Here is a 25,711-nt window from a genome sequence, read left to right on the forward strand (position 1 = left end):
CAGTTACCATACACCTGCAGGAGCAGAACAAAAAAAGAAAAGCTACAAACAATGTAACCAGATTCTTGTGAACTCTACGCGCTGACATCAAATTATGAAGAGATATCCAATTCCCAATCAGATATGCATTGATGGTCGTGCGTAATTTGTCGCCACTTTGATTTACTGAATAGCGCGCATTTAAATGTCTCCAAGTAAGCTCTCACGGCTTATTCAACCAACTAGACAGGTGCAAATCGTTTGCGTCCAACACAAATAGTCAGTACGTAATAGGGACATTTTTCAAATGCTACTCTCATAGCCAAATTACGCACACATAGGCTAACAATTTTAGTAACTACACGTTAAGATGCGCAGAAGAACAGCATATTTCATTTCTGTCTGCTCCGGGATATACAATTTTGTCACTAAAGTAGCCTCGCAATATTCATTTAAAGTGCAAAATGAACGGTATGCACACATTAATGGACTCACCTTTCCCACTATATCTCCTTTTGCAAACGGGTCTTCACTGGAGAGCGGCGTGAAACAAAGCTGTAAAATCCCGAAGCTCCTCCCAAACTGTGGCGCCTAGTGCGCATCTTGTGGCTCGACTGTGCGTTCCTGAGGCAGTTCTACAGGATCCACATCTGTGCCAGGGACCCTCACCAGAGATCTGCGCTTTGTAGATCACTTTTTTTAATGGGGCATCTGTGTATACGTTCTCACCACTGCGTTACACATTGAAGATATTTGATTAAATATCACAGAATATCACAGAATGTCATTTAATGTGCCAACGCATTTACGTCACCGAGTTTTCATTTTGCCATTGTTTTCTATTTAGTGTTCACTTTATTTCCAGGCAGACATTCCATTCTAAAGCCAAGCCTTCTATTTCGTCATTTTCATTTTATTCACGTGTGTACAACTTTAAATGAACTTTGGAACAATTTAGGATTGTAAAGCAAATCCTCATATATTGCTTTATTTGAGGCTCTACACCTGACTTAATTTCAACAATCACATGAGCAGCAATAAAACTAAACTGTTGTGTTGTTGTGCAACAAGTCATTGCTTGTTGCATACAAACACAGTTAGACTTAGTTGATTCCCTGGGAAGACAAGTTCATATCACAAGCTAATTTATGAGAGCTCCCATGACGACCCGGAATACGTTATTGAAGTGTGGTGTATTTGAATAGGGTTTGGTTGGGAATTTAAATCAGTATTTTAATATTCTGGGTGTCAGTCCCCTGATTGCATTCAACTCCTATGGGGTTTAAATGAATGAAGTTATATTATGTGCCTGAAGTAATTTTTTCTCATTTAATGTAGCAAAGCTTGAGGTTTGTGAATAGATAGCAATCAGGACATTTGTCAAGGCTGATTTTGGTATTGTGCACAGTACAGGAAATTTCCAAGGACAGTACAACAGAAATCTATACTTACCACTAAGCAGTTAACTTGATGTGAAGAGTCTTGACAGATATTGCAGCAATAAGACATAAAGAAATGAAAAAAAAAGCAATTCACATGTATTTGCAGCTCCCATGACTCTCTTTGAACAGAGTTAGCTTTGTCTGACCTGATGATTGTTAACTATAACTCATAGATGCGGTGTGCATGTCAGTGTCAACAGATAATTAGGGAGCTGAAACATGCTGTCACTTTAAATTAGACACGAACAAAGGAGCTTTAGCCACTGAACCCAGAGAATGCTTTGTGATTTTGATAACAGAACAGGATGTCTCCCTTGAGCCTTGTCTCTGCATTACCCTGGAGCTGTTGAGAGTTACCTTTCACCATCCGAGCTCAGATTTACATTTTATTGGATGACGCAATAATTAGTGCAATGATTGACTCAGCAACAAAGATTAGCCTTATTGATTGGGGCAGGCAGCCTCTCCCCCCCCTCAATTTATTCTTTCAATTATGGGAGCCCTCTCCAGACCTTCATTTTCACTGGGTCACTCGGCTGTCGAGGTTGACAGTTCCTTCAGCCTGACTTGAATGCCTTATGGGATTTATGTCCTTGCCACAAGCTTGCTTATCGCCAACTGGCTCTGAAAAGTGAGGATGTTTTACAATGTAGAACATTGTTGTATTGTGTCAGTTTAAGTTAAACCATAGTTTTAGCGTATAGGTCTTTGCATCTTCATTCATCTACCTGTGTTCATATTAATCTACATGGTTAATCTGTAGGGCTCCCCTCCATATGGCCTGGGATTGTCATGATCCTCTGCTCTCATCTGATCACTGTTTCTGTTCACGTTCTCTGGGAACACTGATGCCACTGATCTGATGCCATAATCAGAGACCATGGCGCCCTCACGTTGCACAGCCACACGCTGTTGTTCTTACTGTTATTCTCTCTCTCTCTCTCTCTGTCTCTCTCTCTCTCTCTGTCTGGTTGTCTGTCATTCTGTGTGTAGGCTGTGCGAATGAATGAACATGGGAGTGGAGGACATACAAAGTGAGAAATCCTATTTAAGCCTTTTTGCTCTTAGTGTGTTTCATACAGATGGAGACTTTAGACCTAATGCAGATAACAGCGTTTTCCTTCTTCAGTGAGGCAAAATGTTGATTTAAAAGGATGGACTGTGAAGTCTGCAAATGGAAATCCTGAGGTTAACATTTGTGTGAGATGCTCAATCAAATGAGGTGTCCCATTAAACCTATAGCATGAGGCCATGTCCGCTGTATTGTTTTCAGGGAATATGCAGGTTTTAACAATGAGACTAAAAGTCAGGATATCTTCGTCTGTGCTGCTTTGACTTTGTCCAATCTTTTAAAAAATCTGTCTCCTGTAAGTCTGACAACTTTATGAAAATGCATACTAAACTGCTGGAGGGGTCCTTTAAATCATATGATGAAGGGATTCAGTATTTCTCCAACAGAATTATATTCTCGAAACATACCGCTTTGAAACAGATGTGGAATAATGTCGAGGGATACAATTCACAAAATATAATTGATCTGTTCAACTGATCAAATTCGAAAACAATCTGAACATATTCAGAATATAATGCAAGAGGTGATTGCTTTCTGCATATTTGTAGCAATTAGTGGGAAAATGTAGCTTTTGTTCACAGTAGTGTCAAAGACGCTCTCTGACTATCTCTGGTAGTGCTCAGTGCAAAGTGAAACAGAAATGAGTGAAGTGGAGAAGAGATTCCATAGACTATGAATAATGTCCTTACATCCTACTGTTTGATGTGAAACAAATGGACCAATCAAAGGTGCGTTTGTAGCTGGCACATGCGCAGTGCGAGTGTACGTCTTGTTCCAGTTGAGTCGAGAAAGTACAGAGCAAATGGAGGGACTTTGAAGTATTCGGACACTCATTTCTCCGTGCAACAGACAACGTAAGTTCATAAAAGTCTTAACTAAACGTGTATTAAAGTCACCATGTCGCACCTTTTACATTTGTTTAGTTGTGTGTTGCTTAAAGACGCGGTTTACTGGCTGCTACACGTAGCTAAACGCTAGCAGTGTAAAAAAACAAACAAAACATCTGACCAAACGTTGCTCTGATAACAAGCTGGTTCATAGAGTCACGTGACGCACCACACGATTCCTTCCTGATTAAGATGTCCACTTGAAGTGGCTCTCGTTGCTTCTTGAAGTTGAAGCATATTCTGAGTTATTTGCATTTGATGTGTTATCAGTGTCGTAGCTCAGAGGGGAGGGGCTCAGCTCACTCTGCTGGATCCAGAATAACTCGATTATGGGCAACAGGAAGATGTTGCTGTGGAGTGTGAACTTTGTTCTTAATTTCATTTTACATTTCAGCTGACTTAACGAAGAGACGTCACCCTGTACACTGTCCTCACAAAGGTAGTGTTTGTCTCTCTCCACCAGGCTTCTGCTTTTGCTTTCACTTCAGCGTGGACAGAGGGAAGCTCCCTCACCATGGCTGCTGCTGCTGCTGCTCCTGCTGCTCCATCTGCTCCATCCCCCAAAGGCAGCCTGAGAGAGGACCTGACATGTGCCATATGCTGCGACCTGTTCACGGAGCCCGTCATGTTGGGCTGCATGCACCACTTCTGCAGACCCTGCATCTCCAGGTACTGGAGAGGAACTCAGGGGCCCGTGACCTGCCCGCAGTGCCGCAAGGAGTTCAGCTCCAAGCAGTTTCAAACCAACTACCTTGTGACCGCCATGGTGGAGAAGGTCCGGGCCAGCACCTCGGACACTTACATCAAGAACCTAGAGGTGAGTTCAGATGCTGCTGGCTGCCTTCCATGCCTTTATTGCTTTACTCTGGTCATCTAGAGAGTGTTGAAATTGAGCGCTCTGTCGTGTAAGTTGAACACATTTGTATTCTATCTGTCTGTCCACATCCGTGTTCATTTCACTGTAGTTCCGCCCTCGACACATATTGCTTGACTGGTTCAGGGCAAGGTTCACTCTCTCCACTCCCTTTTTATATTGCTTTGTATGGTAAGATATGTGACCTAACTCCAGCAGGGGAACCACTATACAATGCAAGAACAATAAAACCAACCAGACGAAATGCAGTCACGGAGTCACTCTTGTTTTTCATACTGTGTCAGAAAGGTGTTTATTCAACTTTATGGTTGTTTCTTTAAAGAAATAGTTAAACTTTGGAAAATATGTTTATTCACTATCTTGCTGAGAGTCAGATGAGACGATTGATGACACTGTCTCTAGTAAATACAAAGCTAAAGCCAGCAGCGGAGCTGGTTAGCTTAGCATAAAGACTGAAAACAGGGGGTAAACCGTTAGCCTGGCTCTGTCCAAAGGTAATGAAATGAACCCACCTACACTTCCTAAAGCTCACTAATTAACATGTTACAGCTTGTTTGTTTATTCCATACAAAAACAACAAGGGGTAGTGTTAAGGGCCTTTTGTGTCGACTATTTCTCCCTGTAGTCTCTGCTGGATGACCTCATGGAAGCGTACTCCAACTATTTCTTATAGGCTGTACGTTGTGCTGTTGTTGCACTAGATTGCATTGAATTTTAAGGTGTTTCCGATATTTTTGCTCAATCCATACGAGGTTCATTAGATATGCATCTTTCAGTAAAATGGCTGTTTAATGCAACATCAATACAAAGTACATCCTCAGAACGTGCCGTCGAGTTGACTCGACGCACAAAAAGTTTCAGTCTCGAACCGAGACTGAGCATTTGACGGTGGCAGTATTTATTGCAGGGCTGTGTTTCTGGTCACTCAGTATTCAGCATGTTTACAGTTGTTTGTCAGTTCCTCGACGCTCTGCTCAGTCTCTCTCTGCGCGTTATTGTTTCTGTCTCCACGCTGACTCGATGTGCCTGTTGCTCTGCAGAAACAACTGAAAGAGACTTTGGAGAGTCACCGCCTGAAGAGGGAGGGCTTCATCAACAGTATTCGCAGAGACAAAGACAAGACGGATACCATAAAGGTACACTCGTCTGGGGAACTCGGGGGGGGGGGGGGGGGGGGCACTCAACAGATAACAATGCACATGAAACTCCCTAATGGCTGTTTGCAATATGTCGTAGTGTATATTTAGTGGTGTTTGCAGGTGGCCGTAAGTGACAGCTTGTCCTTTGATTTGTAAAGCATAATGGTCTAGCTATGTATAGGCAATCCATACTTTACAGTCTTCTTCCTACATGAGCATCATTTGCTCCAGAAGCAAGACCCAGTTCATCAAACAAAGCCCCTTTTTAATTAAGCGTGTAATTGCTAAAACAAGACCCATTACGCCGTGTGACACACAGTCACAGAGGCGACAGAAAGATAAAAACATCTCATTTGCGTGAGAGAGATGGAGGATAAGCGCTTGAGTTTAGCTTTGCATGCTGTGCTGAGATGACGAACAGGAAATCCCTCCTCGCTTTAACAAGCTGTATATTTGTTTGACACGTAGAACTTTGATGCAAAGTGTAGCTTCATGACCGCTCGTTTGTCTCTCTCTCTCTGGACATGTGTACTCTTGTGGAAGCTGTTTCAGAGGTTTATTGGAACCAGCCAATGACAGCAAGATGCTCACTGATGTCCTCCACCCTGTAACATCCGCCATTTTTTTCCCCCCGGTCTCAAGAGAGTCGGAGCAGATCTGCAGGCTCACGTCAAAGGGGAATTCAGAGCTCTCCATCAGATCCTGCACGACGAGGAGACCTGCGCGCTGGAGCAGCTCAGCAGAGAGCAGGAGCAGGAGCTGGAGAAAGTCCAGCGCCACCTGGAGGCCACGGAGCTGGCGGTGCGGGAGCTGGAGGACAATATGAGAGCGCTACAGCAGGCCAGCGCTACCCCTGAGAACATCATGCTCGCCGAGGTGAGTTTGTCTGAAATGTGTTGATGCCTCAAAGTAGCTGTGGATGTGTAGATCACATCTGAACTTTTAATAAACCCCAAAGTGTTTAAACAAGTTTTTTTTTTAATGTGATTTCTTTCTTTCATTTCCTTCTCTCCAGCTCCCACAGCTGAGGTAAGTGTCCATTTCGGTGTTATGACTGACCGATTGCTCGTGGCATTTTCTTTCCCACCTGTCGTATGCTTATTTGATTTCTACCTCAAGTTGGTGTCATCTGTGCTGAGAATGAATGAATGAGCCTCACTAAACACACTTTTTCCCCCCCCCAACAGGCCATGTGTGCAGGTGGATATTGCCCAAGAGTTTGATACAAATGCTTTCAGCAACAAATACATGGCCCCGTTACAGTACATCACATGGAGAAAGATGTTCAAGTCTTTGAATCCAGGTAATTTCCTCTGTGACGTGCTTTATTAGAAACACAAAAGACTTGAGCTAAACGCTGGCTCTGCCTCAGCCATGGGAGTAATTATAGGAGAAATGACTCGTATTATATAAAGATGTTGAAGTGGTAACAGAAGGAGAGTGATGACACCATTGTTCCACTGATGGGATTTATTTTCATTTCAAAATGGGACAAGCTGTTGACTTTTATTACCATTTAATGAATTGTTTCACCCTAAAGGTCCTTCCCCATTAACGTTCGATGTCGACACGGCACACCCGAACATTCACGTCTCCAGGGACAGAACCGCGGCGGTGGAATGTGACGTCACCATCCCGCATATGGACCACGACAAACGTTTCCTGCAGTGCGTCAACATTTTGGCAGCCCAGGGCTTCCAGTCGGGCCGACACTACTGGGAGGTAGAGGTGGGATCCAAGCCCAAGTGGGACCTGGGCGTGGCGTCGGAGGCTGTCGACAGGCACACTCGGATTAAGCTGAGCCCCGAAAGCGGCTACTGGACGCTGCGGCTGCGCAACGGGAGGGAGTACTCGGCCGGCACGCAGCCCTGGACGAGGCTGCGGCTCGGCTCTTCCCCTCACAGGCTCGGGGTTTTCCTGGACTGCGAGGAGAGGAGGGTGTCCTTCTACAACGCCGACGACATGAGTCTGCTGTACTCGTTCGCCAACGGGCCGCGGGGCAAGGCCTTCCCCTTCTTCAGCCCGTGCATTAGTGACAGCAGTCAGAAACCTCCGCCTATCAAACTCCTCCACTACCCGCCTGTCGCTCTGTCTGGCTAACAGGAGTGCAACTTAATGAAAGCGTTTCAGAATGCAAGAGCTGTCTATTCACTTATTCACTTTTTATCACGGTTCTGCCATTGTACCCGTTGTGGTTCTGTATCACAAGAGTTTGAAGATTGTTCTCTTATTTTCCATGCTTTAATGATAGGATATTGGCAATATGCATCTATTTTCTATCTGAAATGAACCCTAAAAGCTTTTGACATGTTGTAAAAATTGCCTTATTCATCGTAAAATAATATTCCACCGGCTCTAATCTGAAGAACAGTTCGATTTGCAGGAGCAATCGGCAGAAACATAAAAAAGAACTGCTGTATTCAACCATTTGGTGTTGAATACAGTGATGTACGATTTAGTTCTCTCCACTGTTCATACAAATATCTGAGCTAGATGAAGATAGTTGACCTTCAAATGACACTCTGCATAATTATCTCTCAGACTTTCCTCAGGCTTCGCTTGTGAAAAGGTCTTATAATCACCCCTGACTTCAATCACCATGAAGGAATGGTTCACGTCACTGTGAGATTTTACATTAGATGAAACGGTTCTTTGTGTTTTATGCAATAGTATGAGTGACATTTTTTTTTGCCTTTTTTATTTCAGATGTTTTATGATTAAGTTGTGACACTACGATGTAACTTCACAACACCTTATGAGTTCTTTAGAATCGATCTTACAGCTCCTGTTGATTTGTCATTATTTGTGCATTCATTATTATGTGTTACATGTGCATGAATTTGAACATGGGGTTATAATGTACACTTTCTTTATTGCTCAAGGAATGATATTAAATGTAGTTCCCCGCGGGATTCCGTCTATGCGGTTTACATTGTTGCGATTGCACGTCAGCTACATGTTCTATCGTTCCCTGATGAAGACCCAAACGATGTCTGTAAAACCTGCTGATGCAAGTAATAAACCAAATCACTTTTTCTTTCTTAAATAAACATCGTCTTTGATTCTCCTCTGCAGCTGTGACACTGCACTCTTCCACGACCTCACTTGAAAAATAATCAAGGATGTTATTAAGCATCATCAAAGCAGAACGCACGGCTGTGAGTGCACGAGCCCTCTCTGACACTTAAACGGCAAGAGTGGGCGGGCTCTGGGTTATCTTCACAAACACACTAGAGCACTGACGTCCTGTTTCCTCCTGCCAGGTGGAAGGTCGTATAAACAGAGGGACAGTGGGGATGCCTCTGGGCTGCCCGACAGGCCTCGGCGGGGGGAGTAGCAGGATACTGCTGCCTCCTCCGCAGATTGGAGAAGTGGCACAATGAGCTGTGCCAGAGGGGGGACCCATGCTCTTCCTGCTCAGCAGAGTGGGTGCGTTTATGACTCACTTACAACACTAGACACTCACTTTGACCCATAAATGCAGAACAACTCGATCTCCTGAATTGAAGAGAGCTTTTACTTTATACGAAATCTGAAGAGATTATGAGGAGGGCCGTCATGTTTGTGGCTGCTTTTGGACCCCATGTCCTCTCTGGAAAGCTCTTTGTTCTGCTTGTTTGAAAGAGGATATGTAACTCAATATTTCAATATTTTTAAATTGTGGTGGGTAGGCTCATTAGGGTTAGGGTTATAAGCTGCACTTATCAATATTTATGGGAAAATATGAAGTTTTATCTCACAACTCTTCAGCTCTACAGAGCACATTAGCGTTTTGTGGGGTTTCGGTTCACCACTCTCATCAACTTTGTCTTTAACAGCAGGCAGTTCTCGTCAGCAGAAAAAAAGCTCTTAAAGAAATACATTACCCACTAAACCGTTTGTATATCAATTACCCACCCATTGTCAACTGGAATTGTTGAAGAAATCTTTGATTTTCCCTCATGCTCCCACAGCGAACAAAGAATCAAAAACAGAGAAAAGTCTTGATTTGGATTGAAGTAAATGAGAAGCCGCGTTCACCAGCAACACTATGTCAAAACATCATTTCACAAACTCACACAGCTTGTGCAGTATCATTCCAAGCGTAGTCTGAAATGTTTTAAATAAAGTTTTAGCAACAATTAAACATGGCCTCCGATTACTTCAATTCATGAAGACTTTTCTACATTTTTGGATTCTTCGTTCGCCGCTGAAGTATGCAAGTTTTCTTTAATAATTCAAGGTAACCCGGGATGTGTAACCGATATACAAATGGTCATTTTGTGGGTGAAGTATTCCTTTACACTGTACCTTACCTGCCCAGCCCCAAACAGCAGACAACATAACCTACTAGCTGGTGAACATAATGACGCATTTAGCTACGAAGGAGCCCGATATTTTCATCAGGAGTTGGTGGAGACCAAAACAGAACTAAAAGGAGAGTGAATAACCAACTTACATTGGTCTGGTGGACAGAAACTCCACTCCAAATGAATATCTCTCCGAATCTGCTGGATACAAACAGCCCTATATGAGCTTTATATGGGGATAATATATTAACGTTGTGTGGTTCTGCTGCCCTCAAGTGGCAAATAAAAACAATTAAAACAGCTTTTAATAAGGTTAGGGTTGTGAAATGCTCTGTTTAAATTAAACTCCAGATACCATTTGCTCTAAACTGACTCAGCGCATTAGCTTTTAAGGCTAGTTAGTTGGTAAATCATTCTCATGCCAGCCCTGCTCCTTCTTCTTGGCACGAAGCTTGCCATAACAGCTCACCGATAGTGAACACGACCTACAACTGATGTGAAATGTTGGCTGCCTCAATCAAAACACAACAAAGCCCCTCTTAAACAGTGACAGCTACTTCAGAGTGGCTTGGCAGAGTGCGATGTTGTGCTCAGGCTCATGGGCACTGACTTCAGTGGGAGAGCGAGCGGGCAGCATGCGCTCCACATCCTTCCTATGATAGTAGCTGGGGATCCGTAATGTGTTTCCTGACCCGAGGATGGGCCGGATGGAGTGCTGGCACTTCAAGGACGGGTCCTTGAGTCCGCAATTGTCTCTCAGGAGCTCAGCGGGATTATGAACTGCAAACTTTTCATCTGACACAGCAGGGGCGATCGTGCTATCCCGCATGGGGGCTATTGTTTGTTTTCACTGTTTGTCTGAATGACTCGCCTGGATGCTTATGTGGGCAGTTTATTGTTACATTGGCCTCTCAAGTGTTTTCACGTCTCTCTGACATTATCTGTTTTATATTCATACTGAGATTTGGTAACTCCCTGGACGTAGCTTGGTTAGGCTATCAACACGATTTAGTGTGTGTATGTTCAGCCGAGGGCGCTGCGGGGCTGAAACCAGGGGAACATTTTAATTACAACCATTCAATCACAACATTGTGTTTTCAGGTCAGAGAGGTGGATCTCCGTAAGGGATTTGGGGGGGGGGGGGGGATGCCCACAAAAACACGCAATGATCCTTTGACTCCCTATTATTAGGCGCACTCCTGATGTCTGGTTCTCCATGGCTATGAACTCCTCTAGAATAACAGCATAATCATGTTGAGAAAGAAACGTTGTTTTCTCATTGACAGCTGTTTGATCGGTGGACTGGTGTTCAACAGTTCTGATGGCTCCGTTAGGAAGGAATCTGGAGTCCAGTAGTGTTATTATTGTTGTAGTGGATTTCCAAGAGGAGATAAAGCATGCTATTGATTTTACAGCACAGTTGATTGATTACACTGGCTTGAATGTGCATGTCTGGTCCTTCTGCGGCTCCACGAGAGCTTTGACTGGACCTCGAAGCTGCGGCCACATCAGACGATTCATAACTGAAACGCACAGCTGCATCCGAAACTCTATCTATGTGTGCTCTATCGCCCGAGTTCACAGCCCTGGAACTCCGTTTGACTTTTTGTATTTATTTCACAGTGTGCATGCTACGCAGGTTTTAGATTTCCCAAGATCCCACTGTGTAAAATAGAACAGGGCTGATGGCAGCTCACTGTGGGCATGTTGTGCTCTCTTAGTACATGCTTTTCATTCACACTCGCTGAGGAGGGGGGGATGTGTGTGGGTGGTGGGGGTTAACAGGGTTTGGTCAAGGCTGGAAGAACTCTACGCAGTTTAGTTTTATTGGAGGCATCATTGCGTCTGACCCTTCGGAAGAATAATTACACACTCCTGATAGTGCGCTAGTACTACCCTGAGCCTTCCACTTAGCACTTATTGTATTCGTATTAGTTCGTTGCACTTATTGTATTCGTTTGTTTCTGCACTGTACGTTTGCTCTGGTTTATGCTCTGAGATGCTTGTTTAACAAAGGAGATGCACTTATGAATTCTGGGGACTAGTAGTTCTCTTAAATACCTACGTTGAATACACTTATTGTAAGTCGCTTTGGATAAAAGCGTCTGCTAAATGACTATAATGTAATGTCAGAAGAATTGGATGCTAGACATATTATTTTGTGTCTGAAATACAGCCGACCAAAGGAGAAAATATCATGTAATCGTCTTCTAATATTCCTCCTACTGTGGTATTTTGTGCACTTCCTTGGTGACACTGCTGTGCTCCGGTGGTGGCTTTCAGAGAATCTGATGGTATTGGGATTATCTGCTGAGTTTGTGATGGGATGTCAGGGGGTATTTAAATGGCTTGAAAAATCCATGAAGGGAAAAGCAAACCGTTCTGCACTAATGCAAGAAACGAAAATCCACAGCTCCTTTAAAGCCGTTTGTGGTGTTCTCATTTGTATGATGCTTTACTTTAGTAAATACCGGCAATACACACTGCAAGTAAAAGTCCTGCAGTCAACACCTTGAGTTAAAGCAACATTTACTCTCAGTTATCAAAAGTAAAAGTTCTCATTGTGCAGTGAAATTCTCCCTGTGAGTGTTTTACTATTATACATGATGTTTCTGGATTAATAATACCGCTGCATTAATGTGTGTATGTTGCAATTTACTGCTGCAGATGTTTATGGTTGAGTTTATTTTAACTCCTTCATACACTGTTGGCTAGTTTAATCTATACGGCCACACATCATATTCTATAAGATCATCATGTGTTTGTAGCTGTCCTGTGAGAACCACGTATCTCTAAACTTTTCATGAGCTCAGAACAACATCCCTTTGTGATGGTGTGTTTTCCATCTCATCCAAGGGGGATTGAAAAGTAACTGAAGCTCTCAGACAAATGTGACGAAAGTACAATATTTGCCTCTTAGACGTAGTGGAAGGTGCATGAAATGGAAATACTCAAGTTAAGTACAAGTACCTCAATCTTGTACTTAAGTACAGTGTCTGAGCAAATGTACTCAGTGACACCACCGCTGCCTACAATGTCGTTGATGATTACTATAGGTCTTTAAGCCTGAGGATGAAATGAATGGGGTGTTGCAGGAAAGGGAGTTTGTCATGGATGTTAGAGACCCCCCTTACACACACACACACACACACACACACACCTCTCCAATTCAGCTTGTTTCATGCACTGGATGGCCGGGTGTGCATGCGCTCCTGTCACAAGCAAAGGAAAGGGAAATCGTTGTAAATCCCATTCAGTGCCTTGTCCATCCTTTTGACCAAACGGAAAAGAAAAGACGTTGTTTTTTTCCCCCCTTTTCCTCAGCATTTCGGCTCTGCCCTCTCTGTGCAGAGTAGGCTACAGACAAGGCATCGATTGGCCGAGGTTCACCTGAGCCTCCCCACCAACCCACGGAGATTCATTCAAATCACCTCTCCACGGTCTCCAGCAGCATTAAATGTAACGAGTTAATTTTTTTATTTTTTTATTTTTTATAAGAAACAGCGCTCAAGCTTCTGCGCGTCTGGACCGGAGATCTGGAGATGAAGACGGACTTTACGCTTTTCTGTCGGACTTTGACTGGAATAGCATATGCCGCAGGTGAGGAGATTTCTACAGTGAGTCTGAAAGTTTTCGGCACATAACTTTTCTTTTTTTTTACGAGAGGATAGGTCGAGCTGACTGTTGACACTGACTTTCGGTAAATAATTGTTTGGAGTTTTATTTCCAGCGTCTCAAAAGTTTTATTCGCGTTAATCTGCAGTGGAATTTAAGCTTTTCCGTATACATGCTTTCTGTTTTATTAATTGTAAATGGAGTGGGATATTTCTACATTTTTGTAACTAATGCACCACATTCAATCCAAAAACATGAACTCCCTCCAGGTTATAGTCTGCTTTGAAAAGCCCTTTCTGTTTGCAGTCAGTGCACGCGGATTTTCTTCATGTTCATTTATCACTCATACCTGATTGAGGTTTTGCCTCTCAACGCGGGACTGAATTAATAACGAAGCCAGTGGGAGTCTTCAAGTCTACATGCAGATAGGCACTAGGGGGAGGCATGCTGTTGTTGTGTTTGATAAAGAGGCAGCTGTTAATTGATGATGCTAAACTCAGAAGAAGGAACATAAATGTAAGATTCTGTCTATTATGTGAAATCTGAGTGACTTTACAAGACTGTATGTATGTAGGTCACATTTCAGAGGCAGAGTGGGAGGAGAGCTGCCTTGCCTGGACTGACATGTGGAGGAAGAGAGGGGGGGGGGGGGGCAGAGTGGTCTTTTTTTAATGTAATCGTATTTATGCAAAGCCAGAGAAAGGTGAGAGAATGTCACTTGCGTCCAGTGCAAACCAACTTTGTTTGAAGAACTTTGGGGTTACTCTCAGCGTGATCGGCCTCCACAAGTACTTTTGGTCCCTTGTGTGTGTTGGTCTAGAAAATTAATTCAAACTGAGACTGAATAATCTGAAGCACATTGTTGTCATATCAAATGCTTGAAACAAGGCCCCATGAATGACTCTGTTATCTGGCAGTGTGGCTGAGATTGTTTGCAGTTTTACCCGGAATGACTGAATGTGTATATTTGAGTTGTCCTTCACTGATTGCTGTGGAACAGCTGTTCATGAAAAACAGGGAATTGTGAGAGGCAGTCACCATATGGCTATCTGAATCTCGACTCCGGGGTGGAGGGATGGCTCTCGCTGCTTTCATAAGTATCACTGAGCTGTGCTGGGTGGGTTATGTACATTTGTAGGAACAGAGCAACAGTGGCTGTATTTTTCAGAGAGGAATGGGGACTAATTGCAGTACAAAATCCATTTAAGGGGAATCACTGCCCTCAGTAATGGCAATGATAGATTTTGTAATGTGAGACAAATTGAGTCTGAAGTCTCTCGTCTTTTTCTCATCAGTCCACGATGACTGACACGTCTCGTCACACCTGATGTTCCTATTAGCGAATGTGTGGTCTTACCTGTTGAAGGACTCATTGCCACTTTTAGTTCGACCACACAGAGCCCCCCCACCTTTCTCAGTCGATGCTGAACACATAAAGGAGAATCTCAATATTTCAGAACTATCCTTGAGGCTTTCAATTAAATCACAGCCTCACAGTATGTAACTGTGGGAGTGCCACAATAAGATGGAGAGGTGAGAGACAGAGGCCATATGCTGGCCCACCACCTTTTCAGATTGTAATGAACATGAACGCAGAGCATGACACATCTCCAAAATAGAGAGCATGTACCTTGAACGCAGCAATTTATCGTTTGTCTGTTCTGCCCTTAAGAGCGTCTCGTTAAATAACCGGGATATTTTTAAAAGTCTTGTTTCAAAAAGATTGAATACTTCAAATAAACCTTATACTTTAAATACTTGAAATTCTCAGATTCGTCCTAGTCTCAAGGATTTTCTTACCCTTCTTAACCCCCAAATATCTTTCATAATAACACTACTGAGTCGGAGTCTTATGCATGATGAGCACACTGTCCCATTATGTGTTTGGAGCGGGCCAGCCCAGAAGTCATTGTCATTTTGGGGGTGGGTGTCATAATTTAGGCAGCAGCTGCATTTATGGAAAGATTTCACCCTGAGCCATTTTCTACCATCTTCCTGTCACGCTATGTCTCTGGTCTGAATTACGGTAGTTCTTAAACATTTATTACCCAGCTAGAAAAAAAAAGACATCTACTATTGAAATGAATTGTGAATCACTGATTGATTCATCTCCTCTTAATTTCCTTGTTTTTGTTGTAGCATAATTGGCTATTGAAAACCTTCCCAGTCACATATGAAAGCAGTGAATCTTTTTTTTTCCTTCTTTTTCTAAAGCTGAGCTTTGGAGCCGAATGGTTTTTGGCTTACTTTGTGTCTTGGGTGCATAGTGTTGATGTTGCTTTTAGCAGAGTGTTTTCTGTACGCATACCTCTGCTTGATCAGATCATCCCAGAAATCTGACTCTCAACTCTGGGTATTATTGTAGTCGTACACTTATAGAGGTCGAGTTGTTTTAGCCAACAATAGCCCCCCTATCCTCTGTGCTGATCTCAGGCTCCAACCTCAGGTTCTCAGATTCTGAGGTGCGGACCCTCGGTGTCTGTCATGGCATATCTGGTTCTATCAGCTGGAGAGCAGCTTGGATGTGAGAGGAATGCTGCTGCTGCTGCTCCGTGTGGGAAGCTCTCTAAAGTCCAAATAAATAGGGAGTCCGGTGCCTCACTCATCACTGGCATGAAGTAGCGAGGCCCCATGGGCATTTGTATGTCTGGTCACTCACTTTCTCATCATGCTAAAGCGCCAACACCCCAAATATGACTAGAGCTGAGAGATAAGCTCTTTCAACACCAGGAATCTGCAGCAAAAGCCAAATATGTGTCAGCGTTGGTGTTAGATAGTTGATGAAAACCATCTGTGGTATTTTTGTTTTCATATTTCTGACCCCTCCATGTTTTCTGTGCCCAGTTTTTATTTTAGCAATGCTAGCTGCACGCTAGCTGCATGGCTCTAGGTGTGGCAATGTGTCTCCGCAGGCCGTTCCACGACTTTGGTCCGGACTGATATATCTCAACAACTGGGCGGATTTCAATGACATTTTATACGGACGTTCAATGACCTTCAGGGGTTTAATCCGACACATTTGTTGATCCCTGGACTTTGTCCCTAGCACCACCGTGAGGTTTACATTGTTGTCTTTTAGTTAAGTATCTTTGCCATTAGATTTGGTACAGATATCCATGGTGCCCAGAGGATGAATCCTCTTTGGTGATCCCCTGACTTTCCATCTTTAGCCACCATGATGTTGACATTTGTGTTTTTTAGTGAAATGTCTTACCAACTATCAAATAAACACAAATAACATGAATTGTTATACTTCGGTAATCCCTTAACCTTTCACCTAGCGCCATAATCAGGTTGAAATGTGTTCAGTATTTTGGTTTCTGACTGACTACCTGCAAAACTGTAATGACATTCTCATCAGCCACAGCTAGACTTTGCGCTTACTGGTGATAAGCAAATGCACCAGCATCTTAGCATGCTAATGTTGTGCCCAAGTACGGCCTTGCATAGCTGCTAGCACGTTTTCAGACTCTTAGTGCCGAGTTGTGCTCGAAAAGAGCTATTTTGTTTGACGTAACAAAAAGTGTTAACAGTTGGCCACTCTCGAAGGCAGGCTGAAATGCTGGCCGTCATAGAGAGCGGGGAGATGTGCTATGATTTAAATACGGGATAACGGTGCACATTATCAGAGAGCAGGCTCCGACAATGTCAACGTTTCTTCGCATTCTTAAAACACTCTACCGGATGAATTACCATGCAGAGGAGGTTCAACCTATTGATTGTCTTTCTCTCTCCCTCCCTCTCTGTCCTTTCTATCATGGTCACATACGCCTGAGTTTCCTACTGCAGCCATTCAAGCAAATACATCTTTGTGAGCACTTGAACTCAATTAGTAAATTAACATATGCATGAATGGGTGGTAGTGTGCACGATTAAAAAGTGCTTTTACCTAGAAGAAGATGACATTAGTTATGTCACTGCTGCTCGCTGTGACAAGAAATGATTAGGAGGACTGCTGCACATTCTTCTGCTCAGCTTACATCTTGGTGAATGGGATTGCATTTGACAGGGAGGTGGGTTTATCAACAAATTAGGCATTCCTGAGTAATTAGGGGTTTTGAATATACAGCTTTTTATGTTCACCTAGGTGCTGAAACATTTTCGTGCTAATGCAAGGCCGATTACATGAGATTCAGCATCTGTAAAAGCTGGTAAAAAGATGTTTACTGTCAGTAGCGTGGACAGACACCGGAGAGAAATTGCTTTGTGACATCTATCCATTGGTTAATCACCCTACACACGTTCTGAAGGCAGAAACTGGATCCTGGGACACGGTGGCTGTCACGTGGATACAACAACACTCCAAAGGGCTTGCGTTGCTAAGAAACAAGCATCATTTAGAGCACTTATCATTTTAACGAGAGCCTCCATTGCTATTACGTACAAATTGCTCCTCAGTCTCAGACAGATGTGTGTGAATAGGTGTACAGTGTTTCATCGGTCACTCATACCTCTTGCGTTGGGATTGTAGGTCGCTGGAGGTTCATGGGAAAGAGTCCATTGCCAAAGCTTGAGGAAATTGCCATCTTCCCTCCTTTTAGGTAATCAGCACCATAATTGTTGACCCGGCACTCCCTACTTTGCCCTTGTTTTCTACGGCAACTTAAGCTTCCGCAGTGATTTATTTCACTGGGACATCTGACACGGCAGCAAAGACTTGTTTATGACCTGAATCTCCAGGAAATAGGTAACAAGAGCAGTAATAGGGCTCCTCAAAGTTTAGCCTCTGAACAGTCGCAGCACGAGTTTTAGGAGCGTGCAAGCCATCACAGCAGGCGTGGACTTGGCGACATTTTGGCATTTGCTTGTACTAAGTGAGATGTTTTAGATATTTCTCGACATAAATGTCATTGCCAGCAGACAGAACAAAGCATTTACCAGAATGCCAGAATGTGTCTGATATCCCTCTCAGCAGGGGAAACCATTTCTCATAGATAAAAATGATGACATGCAAAAAGAAATGGAGGAAGAGCTTGAGTTGTCCGGTGTGCCTGTGAGCCATACAGGAAGATTTAGTCAGGGACAGAGGTTTTAAACATAGGAAGCTGGACCAGATGGCTTGTCGCCGCATCCTTAATTTCGCACTCCTCCTCTGGCAGGATGTTGGAAAGGCCTAACTCCCCTAACAGTCGAGAGGACAGGGACGTAGTGGATGTCATCCTCCTCTGTAGTAACAATGAAATCAAAGCCGGGCTGCCAGTCAGTCCGTCGCCTGGCTTTGGCCTGGCCTTGTGTCCAGATGACAGAGGAAGTGGACTTTATTTCTTTCAGGGAGAGAAAGCGAGAGAGAGCAAGAGAGAGAGAGAGAGAGAGAGAGAGAGAGAGAGAGAGAGAGAGAGAGAGAGAGAGAGAGAGGGTATGGTGCAGCCTGAGGTCGGCTGACTCCACATCCAGAGTGCAGGTCTGCTCCATGGCCTCCATGGCCTCCCGTCCGTCGCCGGACATACAGGGCTATTTCAGAGTTCCTCTGCCTTGGCCCTTTGCCAGATACTGGGTCACTTAAACAACTGTAGCTGTTCTGTCACCTACATGTTGCTCTTTAAATAAATGGGCATCACATTTGCTGTCTCTCTGTTTGCTGTGTTTAACCAAGTGAGTTTTTATTTAAGTCTCCACTGAAGGGATGTCACAGCTGGCATTTCCAGGAATTTCACCCATTTTTTAAAGCGTATAACCAGGAAGCAACAGCACAGGTTTCTAATTCCAATTCCTATATCTGTGAAAACCCGTGTCTGTTTTTTGAAGGACTCCCACGTCGCATCCTGAGACTCTGAGAAAAAGCTTTTTTTGTTTACACAAGGTTCCTCTCTTCCTGTTCCTGTCATGTGACTGATCAGAGACAAAACTACAGAGGAGCAAGGAAACACTTATGGCAACATATCCTTCACCGTCCATGAAAAGGGGAAGTGGGAGAAGCGCAAGCATGATAAAGAAAACAGGAAATTTGCTCAGAAAGAGAAACATTGCGCTGCCTTTCACGCGAGCTTTAATTTGTGTCCTACTTGCGCTCATGTGTACCTTTGATGCTCTTGACTGCCTCCTGCCTCGCATCTGTCTGCTTGTCAGAGAAGCTTTACATTTTTAACTGGCTCAGAGTGCCTTATGGCAGCTTTGCGTCTTCCTCTTTGTGTGTGTGATTTATCTTTAGTCAGCAGGTGGCCTCCATAGGCTGGGAAGTCCAGTTCCAGCACTCCCTGACTGTGACAAAAACAGCAGTATGAGCCATGCACAGAGCCTCAGCAAAGGATAAGATGAACATGCACGCAGAGGCATTTCCATCGGTGAAAGATCTACTGCACTGTACATACAGCTGTACTCCCACTACAAGAGCAATTCTGCAGTTCATTGTGCCATAACTCCTCACAAAACAAGCACATAATACACCCAAATAGAAAATACCATGTCCTCTGTAACTCTGCAGAGCTACGTTGTCCACTGGCTGCATGGACAAAAAGGAGATAATACAATTATGTACCATGCATCTTCAACCGCTCAGCCATCTTGACTGATTTTGCAGTTAAAATGCAGAATATGAGCATGACAGGAAACTTCAGCTTCACCTTGCATTTGCACATATTTTCAGAAGGTTGCATTCGTCCAAAATAAATTGGGTTTACATTTTCTTTCAGCTTTTCTCATACATTTTACTCAGTCTTATTTTGCGGCACTGAATTCTTGCAAATGACCTGCAGACCTCTGCACCTCTTCGTAGCCTCTCCCTTCAATAAATAAAGAGCTTTACTGCTGATGTTCCTCTGGCATGCTGTTTGAACACTTCAATTGACAAGGAACCAGTCGCACATCTTTCCTGCCCGTCAACCAGGTATGAGAAGCTGACACATCAAAGTGCAGCCTGACTCACATGCTGTGTGAACAGACCCAATTGTCCTTGAAAAATTCGGACATCTGGCCCTTCCATCATGACAGAGGCATGCAGCACAGACAAGGCAGAAAGACCAGCTGTGTGTGTGTGTGTGTGTGTGTCCAATGTAGCCATCTCTATATGACTGCTGTCACGTGGTTGGCATGTTTCAACTCTTTTCACTGCCTCGTCCTTATCTGAACTGCATTTAACCAACCAAAGCTCTTATCATTCCCTCTCTTTTATTGCTGTTTCAAACTAATATAAGCCTGAACATTTTTTTTTAGGCCACTCAAACCTTGAGGTTTGCCTGGCTGAGATAGCTGGAGCCGGTGCAGGGTACACACACATTACTCCCACAGTGAGAATGGCTGTTCACAACAGAGAAAGAACATTTGGAAAGAGCAATGTCAAGTTTTTTACAAGGACATGTTCAGTGAGCTGTTTCTCCGAGACGAGAGCACATCAAATTAAATCCAATGAAAAGTTATTCTATTTTAATCTTCATTTATTGTTGAACATTGTGAACGCAATGAGCTAAATCACAGGGTTTATAAAGTCATTGCAGTCATTTCAAGTGCTTGAAACATAGAACATTGGCTCCAAGATGAACAATTTATTGTCAGAGGCAAGATTTTCTACATATAAACATGTGTGTTTATGTGTAAAAGTATGATAACAGAACGAGTGAGTCAGCTTTGGAAATATTGTGTTTTATCTTTGTAGGTTATCATGTTATGTTGATTTTTCTTGGTGGAAGCTAATCACCCAAAGCTGCTGCTTATCTCTGCACCACCAGCTGGAATGCATGGGAAAAGAGAGGAACCAAGCTCAAATATTTTTTTGGCTCTCTGCCCCCTGTTCACATTAGTAAGAGTGTTGCCAACAAGCCAATCACCATCCACTTGAAATTTCAGGCCAGGCAATTATTCTTAATACCTACATGTTGATCTGTCAGATGCTGTTAGCTGCAGGCTTTGAATAATGAGCCATACAAGCAATTTTGAGGCATACCATGCAATCGTCCATCCATCCATTCTCTTTCTGCTTACATGGGGCGGGGTCGAGGGGGGGCAGCAGGCTAAGCATGCTGTTCTAGACGTCCCTCTCCCCGGCAACGTTTTCCAGCTCTTCCTGGGGGAACCCCGAGGTGTTCCCAGGCCACACAAGATATGTAATCCCTCCAGCATGTTCTGGGTCTACCCCGGGGCCTCTTACCTTTTGGACGTGCCCAGACAACCTCTGTGGGGAGGCGTTCAGGAGGCATCCTGATCAGATGCCCGGACCACTTCCTCAGCTGGCCCCCTTTGATGCGAAGGAGCAGCGGCTCTACTCAAAGCTCCCTTTGGATGAGCTCCGAGCTCCTCACCCTATCTCAGCTCATTTCAGACACTCGTATCCTCGAGCTCATTCTTTCGGTCACTACCCGAAGCTCATGACCATAGGGGAGCCTCAGAACATAGCGGGACTGGTGAAGCCAGAGGTTTGCCTTCCTCTTGTCCATCTCACGCTCCACGTTACCCTCACTCGTGAACAAGACCCCGAGATACTTGAACTCCCTCGTTTGGGGCGGTGACTCATTCCCAACCCGGAGAGCGCAATCTACCGTTTTTCCGGCAAAGAGCCATGGCCTCAGACTGACAGACCATGCGGCTGTGTTTTCATTTTTTAAATATGTTTTTCTGACCTTCCAGGCAGCCGTTGGCTTCCTTTAATGTATTTTCTGTTAAAACAAATTGATTATCAGACTCTTTAAAGCAGCCGGTGATATGTAATCTATGACAATAAACATCAACTCTGCATTTATTTTTGTCAAAGTTACACTGTCATCATGAGTTAGTGCAGTGCACACTTTTCAAATCATTCTTCACTTTGCAATGATAACAAAACACGGAAAAAAATGAATGCAGAGAAGACGTTAACTGTGATGGATTACACAACTCAAGCAGGATTCAACAGAACACTGATTGATTTTCATATCTCACAGAAATGAACAGAAGTCAGTGGCTTAAAGTTCACATAAACCATAGCTGAGGAGCTAAAAGCAGTCTCTTGTATAATCAATGAAATGAAGTCAAGGTTTAAACTCAAGTGTAAACAGACACATGATGTCTCAGTTCACCTGCATTGTTGAGTCATTTTCTTTTTGAAGCTGCTCTGCTTCCTCACTGTCCACCTACACGTCGGTTTGTGCCGGCGCTCCTCCAGCTGAAACTGCCGTTTGGGAACCAAGCTCGTACGATACATGGAGACTCTTTTTATTTTCACCTCACTGTTTAAAGCACATTAAGATAAATGAGCTAACTGAGTGATAACAGTCATAACAATCTGTCAAGAAACTCAGCATGAAAGGTCACAGCTGGAAAAAAACGTGTTTATTATCATGACGTTATATGCTATCAGCCACGAACTCGTATGAATCGATGTGTTTGCTTTTCTTTGGCATTTGCTTCACATAGCCGTACGTCGGAGCAACGTGCTTTTAATTATATTTGAAGGAGCGCAAACAATTGCTAATGGGATTATATCTTTTCTCCTCAAATCGTTCATGCAGCTGACAGGATGACATATCTGGTGTCTCACAGTTTGGAAACACAGTGTATACATTATTCTGCACATCCATATGGAAGGTATTGACATCTGGCACAAAACATCTTCATCATTGTGAAACATGAGGGAAAGAGCCAGCAGCTCCTGGAGCAACAAGGGGGGGGGGTGAGAGTCACCTACAGTAACCATACAGAATTACCCTCTTCCTACCTCCCATCTATCTGAAGCGTCTGAGTTGTCGGCGGCTGTTTTTGCCAGCAGCCTTGTGTAACCTAGCGCACATCAGGTTGTGACTTGGCAGCATCTCCTTCGGCAGTTATGAGAGAGCCGCTGAGGATGACATGTGATATAGTATATAAGAGATCCAAAGTCTTGACAAGTAACGTGGCGCACATCAGCCTCAAACTCGCCCTGGAAATGCTGAGCTCAGAGGACACCAGCACATTGGTCAGGAATTAAATCAGTTTGAATGATCTGTGAAATGTTTTTCTCGACATCAAAGAGCTGTTAGCTTGACTCCATGTGGGCGTAATGTCTTCTGCCCTCTGGTGTGAGACTCTCTTGCTGTGCTGTGATAGACATAACAGTCCATCTTATTGTACTTGAGCATTTCAAATAGCAGGGGCTGAAGTCTTCCTTCTATAGTAGATACAGATTTTCCTCCCAAAATACACCGCCAACATCTTGATGTCTTGTCTCTCAGGGCTCAGCATGCAAGTCAGTCATGACATTTCAAAAAGATTTACAGATGTAAAGATTTAGTGTGCGATCTCTCAACTGATTGTGAGGGAAGCATCCGGCATTGAGACTCAGCTACAGCAGCGATTTATCTCATTGCTCTGCACATCTCTCAGGAACATAAATCATGTCCCGACACATCCGTCTGTACACTGGATTACACCTGTATATGTTCCCCATGTTGTGTTTATTGTGGAATATATACAGCTTTGTTGTCCTGTTTTGTCCTTTGGACAATGAATTTATTATCTTTCAAACTATTCTGATGACATATGTCTTTGTGGAAGGGAGAATCTGTGTGGGAAGCAGCCTGTATTGCCTGCCATCGTGTCTACACGTTGTCGATAATAGCAAGCACAGTGCTCCTCTCTTATGCCTCAAGATTGAACTCAAGCAGTTGTTCTCGTCTCTAAGCGAGTGTGAAAGACATTTGCTGTTCCTAAAATAGTGAAGATGTCAGCAGTCCTGACAGGGATTTCCTTTCACACTTTCCCCTTGTCTGTAGCTCTTTGGGGGGGCCCTGTGTTGGCCTCTGTGTATGTTGACATGGCCTACAGCATTTCAGGTGTGAGGAAGGGTGGACAAAGCTGTGTTGTGGTGCGGACTGGGTGGGGTTGGGACTGAGGCTGGTGGCAGGTTCACATCTGAGCTGAGTCAATATGTTGGAAAAACGTCGCCTCTCCTCCGGGGCAGAGTTAAAGATCTCTGAAAGAGCAAGGAAGGAATACCCCGCTGGGAGCCACCCTGGGAATGATGATGGACTGCCACTACTTCCCACTTCAGCGGCGTAACATGTTTGTTTTCTGTCAGCATGGCGGTATTAGCTGTCCTCGTTCACATTCAAATTAGCATGTCACTTTCAATATCCGAGCGAAGACAGAAACAGATGTTGCCTGGTGGTTTTGTTGAGTCAACTGTGATCCCCAGCAGAGATGAACAATGATTTGAAATGTGACTCAATATATTATTAGCATGTAAGAAAGTAAGAAGGTTAACAGCAGTCGTTATAGAGCACACAGGAATAGTTGCTGAGAGACTGGTGAGAAGATACATGCCACTCATGTCTGTGTAGTAGATAACCTAGAACTGGCTAAGAGAGAACTCCACACATTTATTGCCAGAAATCGATGCAGCAGAGCCATTTTTATCTGCACGCATTCTTCTTCCTTTTCAAAAAACTGCCGCCTGCGTTTCCCATAGTGCAACTCGACTGCCGACAGTTTGGCCAGAGATTCGGGCCTGTTATGCAAATAGCAGCTATTGTAGCCTCGAAGCGCTATAGCCTCAAGCAGACCTGATGAGCGGATTTTATCAGACTTTGCACAGCTCCCTCTGGAGACACAAAAGGCTTTATACAACCGTTTCCCACATATGCAGTAGTTCCCCCCTGAACCTGTAAACAGACTTTGATGTGAAAAATCTATGGAATTTGCCTAACGGCACCCCCAAAGCTTACTAATTAGCATGCCATTTATCTTGATGGTTTAATCCTCACAAAAAAGGGAATACTGAGTTTTGTCATCATAGTGAGACAACCAGCAGAAAGCTCAGGCCAAGAAATAGTTTGCCACATAGTCTCCTACATGACGCACATTTATCTGGATTAAACTAACTGATTGAATATATGCATATATATATATATGGTCGTTATATATATACTGTATATATATCAATATATATATGTCAATATATTGATATATATATTTTAAAACTGTATAAATATGACAGTTATGAAAATGGTATTGATCTTTTTTGCTTTTTTTCTTCTTATTCTTGATCTCTTAGCAAGAAAGCAAATATGCTTAAATCCCAAAGTGGTTATTCCTTTAAAGAAACAGAATACAATTATATGACATTGACATTTCTTTGCTAAAAGGGAAATTTAACAGTAAAAACTTCATCCGTCTGAAAGTTCCTGGCAAAATGTGATTTTATGTATTTCTTTCTTTATATTTCTTGCATACCTGTTATTCATTTTAAGGAATTATTCCTTATTCAGAGTAGAGGTTAAAAATAAATGCAGCAGAAAAGTGGCCTTGATTGTTGTCCTGCCAAGTTGTAAAGAAGCAGTTGGCTACTAATTTTTCATTGAAAGCGAAGCAATCAGTTTCCTCTTTTGTTTTGGAGAGTGTTTCAGTAAAGTCACTCTGGGAAGCAGCAACACACAAGAAGGGACGAAGGACGATCGAACGTACCTTTGCTCAAAGTCAAGGGTCACTTTGAGTTTCTGTCTGTTTGCAGGATTGGAAGGAACCCAAGCTGAT

The 25,711-nt window shown here is 43.4% G+C and overlaps 2 protein-coding genes across 2 annotated transcripts in view; both read left to right on the top strand.

Annotated features, from left to right (window-relative positions):
* The first annotated feature begins 3,259 nt into the window (after positions 1–3,259).
* trim105 (tripartite motif containing 105) lies at positions 3,260–8,418 on the top strand. The gene is made up of 7 exons (XM_079167711.1): positions 3,260–3,347; positions 3,844–4,197; positions 5,295–5,390; positions 6,036–6,269; positions 6,409–6,422; positions 6,581–6,696; positions 6,934–8,418. Exons 2-7 carry the CDS (start codon positions 3,895–3,897, stop codon positions 7,491–7,493), a joined length of 1,323 nt encoding a protein of 440 aa, XP_079023837.1. The 5' UTR covers positions 3,260–3,347; positions 3,844–3,894; the 3' UTR covers positions 7,494–8,418.
* A 4,741-nt stretch (positions 8,419–13,159) lies between these two features.
* Positions 13,160–25,711, top strand: part of flt4 (fms related receptor tyrosine kinase 4) — a 37,549-nt gene continuing 24,997 nt past the window's right edge. The window contains exon 1 of the mRNA XM_079167281.1: positions 13,160–13,282. Within this exon, the coding sequence (XP_079023407.1) occupies positions 13,225–13,282 (58 nt within the window). The 5' untranslated portion in view covers positions 13,160–13,224. The remainder of the gene's footprint in view (positions 13,283–25,711) is intronic.

The sequence above is a fragment of the Pholis gunnellus genome, assembly GCF_910591455.1.
Source record: "Pholis gunnellus genome assembly, chromosome: 10".
NCBI classification, from domain to species: Eukaryota; Metazoa; Chordata; class Actinopteri; order Perciformes; family Pholidae; genus Pholis; species Pholis gunnellus.